Consider the following 3,245-nt stretch of genomic DNA (forward strand, 5'->3'; position numbering starts at 1 on the left):
CACCACCAACTGCTGCCCCACCCCCAACATCAACTGCACCAACATCTACCACTCTGTTAAAAACAACTGTACCAACCTCAACGTCAACGCCACCAACATCTACCACTTCATCAACATCAACTTTACCAAGATCTACCACTTTACCAACAACTGCTGCACCAACCTCAACATCAACTGCACCAACATCTACCACTCCATCAACAACAACTGCACCAAACCAACATCTACCACTCTACCAACAACTGCTGCACCAACCTCAACAACAACTGCACAAACATCCACCACTCTAACAACTGCTCCAACATTTACCACTCTACCAACAACTGCTGCACCAACCTCAACATCAACTTCACCAACATCTACCACTCTACCAACAACTGCTGCACCAACCTCAACATCAACTTCACCAACATCTACCACTCTACCAACAACTGCTGCACCAACCTCAACAACAACTGCACAAACATCCACCACTCTAACAACTGCTCCAACATTTACCACTCTACCAACAACTACTGCACCAACCTCAATATCAACTGCACCAACATCTACCACTCTACCAGCAACTGCTGCTCCAACCTCAATATCAACTGCACCAACATCCACCACTCTATCACCAACAACTGCACCAACCTCAACATCAATTCCACCAACATCTACCACTCTACCAACCACTGCTGCACCAACCACAACAACAACTGCACCAACATCTACCACTCTATCAACAACTGCTGCAGCAACCTCAACATCAACTGCACCAACATCTACCACTCCATTAACAACAACTGTACCAACATCTAGCACTCTGTTAACAACAACTGCACCAACCTCAGCAACATCTACCACAATATCAACAACTGCACCAACCTCAGCATCAACAGCACCAACATCTACCACTCCATCAACATCAACTTTACTAACATCTACCACTCTACCAACAACTGCTGCGCCAACCTCAACATCAACTGTACTGACATCTACCACTCCATCGACAACAACTGCACCAACCTCAGCAACAACTGCACCAACATCCACCACTCTTTCAACAACAACTTCACCAACATCCACCACCCTACCAACAACTTCTGCACCAACATCAACTGCACCAACAACAACTGTACCAACATCTACCACTCCATCAACAACTGCACCAACCTCAGCAACACCTGCACCAACATCCATCACTCTATCAACAACAACTGCACCAATATCCACCACTCTATCAACAACAACTAAACCAACATCTACCTCTTCATCAGCAACTGCTGCACTCACCTTAAGATCAACTGCACCAACATCTACCACTGTAGTTACAACAAACGTACCATCCTCAACATCAACTGTACTAACATCAACATCACCTGCACCAACATATACCACTCTACCAACAACTGCTGCACCAACCTCAGCAACAACTGCACAAACATCCACCACTCTATCAACAACTGCACCAACTACCACTCTATCATCAACAACTGCTGCACCAACCCCAACATCAACTGCACCAACATCTACCACTCCATCAACAACAACTGCACCAACCTCAACATCAGCTGCACCAACATCTACTACTCCATCAACAACAACTGCACCAACATTCACCACTCTATCAACAACAACTGCACCAACATCTACCACTCTACCAACAACTGCTGCACCAACATCTACCACTCTAGTAACAACAACTGTACCATCCTCAATATCAACAGCACCAACCTTAACATTAACTGCACCAACATCTACCACTCTATCAACAATATCAACTGTGCCAGCAGTGACATCAACTGGATCAACATCAACAGCTCAAACTACATCAACTGCATCAACATTGAAATCAAGTGCATTAACATCTACAACTCGAACAGCAACACCAACATTTACCTCTCAACTGACAACAACTCAACTTGTGTCTACAACTCAATCAGCAAGTCAATCAACACCCTCAACTCCAGAAGCTGTCCTGCAAAGTAAGCAAAGTTTATTTTATAGGTTCATTCATTTCTTCTTCTTCTTCTTCTTCTTCTTATTCACAACCCAGGTTTTATGTATAGATTAAAGTTTTATTCACATATGATGATATGAATCTGATTTTTTATAGATGTGACAGCAGTTGCGTACATAAGTTTCAAAATGAGATCCTTTGTTGAGCTGAGCAATGATGAAATCGTTACATATATTGAAAAGGTAAGCTGATATTTGTTTCATTAACATACATATATATATACACACACACAGCGGGTAAAATAAGTATTGAACACGTCACCATTTTTCTCAGTAAATATATTTCCAAAGGTGCTGTTGACATTTCCATGACATGAAATTTTCACCAGATGTCGGTAACAACCAAAGCAATCCATAAATACAAAGAAAACAAAACAAATAAGTTCAGAAATTAAGTTTTGTGTAATAAAGTGGAATGACACAGGGAAAACTTATTAAACACACGAGAAGAAAGGGAGGTGCAAAAAAGCATGGAAAGCCAAGATACCAGCTGAAATCTGTCAGTAATTAGAAAGCAATCCTGCCCCTTGTCAGTGGAAATTAATATTAGCTGGTTCAGTCTCAACTGATGGCCTATAAAAAGGTGTCTCATGACCAACGTGTCAAGAAACATTTCATGATGGGTAAAAGCAAAGAGCTCTCTCAAGACTGTTGCAACCTTATTGTTGCAAAAAATACTGATGCCATTGGTTACAGAAGGATTTCTATACTTCTGAATGTTCCAGTGAGCACTGCTGGGGCCATAATCCAGAAGTGGAAAGAACATAATTTCACCATAAACCGGCCACAACCAGGTGCTCCTCACAAGATTTCTAACAGAGGAGTGAAAATAATTATCAGAAGAGTTGTCTAAGAGCCAAGGACCACTTGTGGAGTTTCAGAAAGATCTGGAATTAGCATGTACAATTGTTTCAAAGAAAACAACAAGTAATGCATTCAACCACCGTGGCCTGTATACAGGCTCACCATGCAAGACTCCATTGCTGAAGAAAAAGCATGTTGAAGCTCGTTTAAAGTTTGCTGCACAACATTTAGACAAACCTGTGAAATACTAGGAGAATATAGTCTGGTCAGATGAGACCAAAATTAAAAACTCTTTGGATGCCATAATACACACCATGTTTGGAGGTTAAATGACACTGCACATCACCCCAAAACATTATGGTATGGCACTGGCAAAATTCATATAATTGAAGGAAGGATGAATGGAAAAATGTACCGAGACATTCTTGATAAAAATCTGC

The 3,245-nt window shown here is 41.5% G+C and overlaps 1 protein-coding gene across 1 annotated transcript in view; it reads right to left on the reverse strand.

Moving 5' to 3' along the window:
• LOC107655261 (uncharacterized) overlaps nucleotides 1-1,642 on the reverse strand; it is a 5,706-nt gene extending 4,064 nt beyond the window's left edge. Inside the window, exons 1-7 of the mRNA XM_016442709.1 lie at nucleotides 1,636-1,642; nucleotides 1,167-1,248; nucleotides 976-1,052; nucleotides 358-633; nucleotides 229-255; nucleotides 164-190; nucleotides 44-76 (exon numbers count right to left, since the gene is read on the reverse strand). Coding sequence (XP_016298195.1) covers nucleotides 44-76; nucleotides 164-190; nucleotides 229-255; nucleotides 358-633; nucleotides 976-1,052; nucleotides 1,167-1,182 — 456 coding nt within the window. The 5' untranslated portion in view covers nucleotides 1,183-1,248; nucleotides 1,636-1,642. The remainder of the gene's footprint in view (nucleotides 1-43; nucleotides 77-163; nucleotides 191-228; nucleotides 256-357; nucleotides 634-975; nucleotides 1,053-1,166; nucleotides 1,249-1,635) is intronic.
• Between the last annotated feature and the right edge of the window lie 1,603 nt (nucleotides 1,643-3,245).

This window comes from Sinocyclocheilus anshuiensis, unplaced genomic scaffold (assembly GCF_001515605.1).
Source record: "Sinocyclocheilus anshuiensis isolate Anshui unplaced genomic scaffold, SAMN03320099.WGS_v1.1 scaffold988, whole genome shotgun sequence".
Lineage (NCBI taxonomy): Eukaryota > Metazoa > Chordata > Actinopteri > Cypriniformes > Cyprinidae > Sinocyclocheilus > Sinocyclocheilus anshuiensis.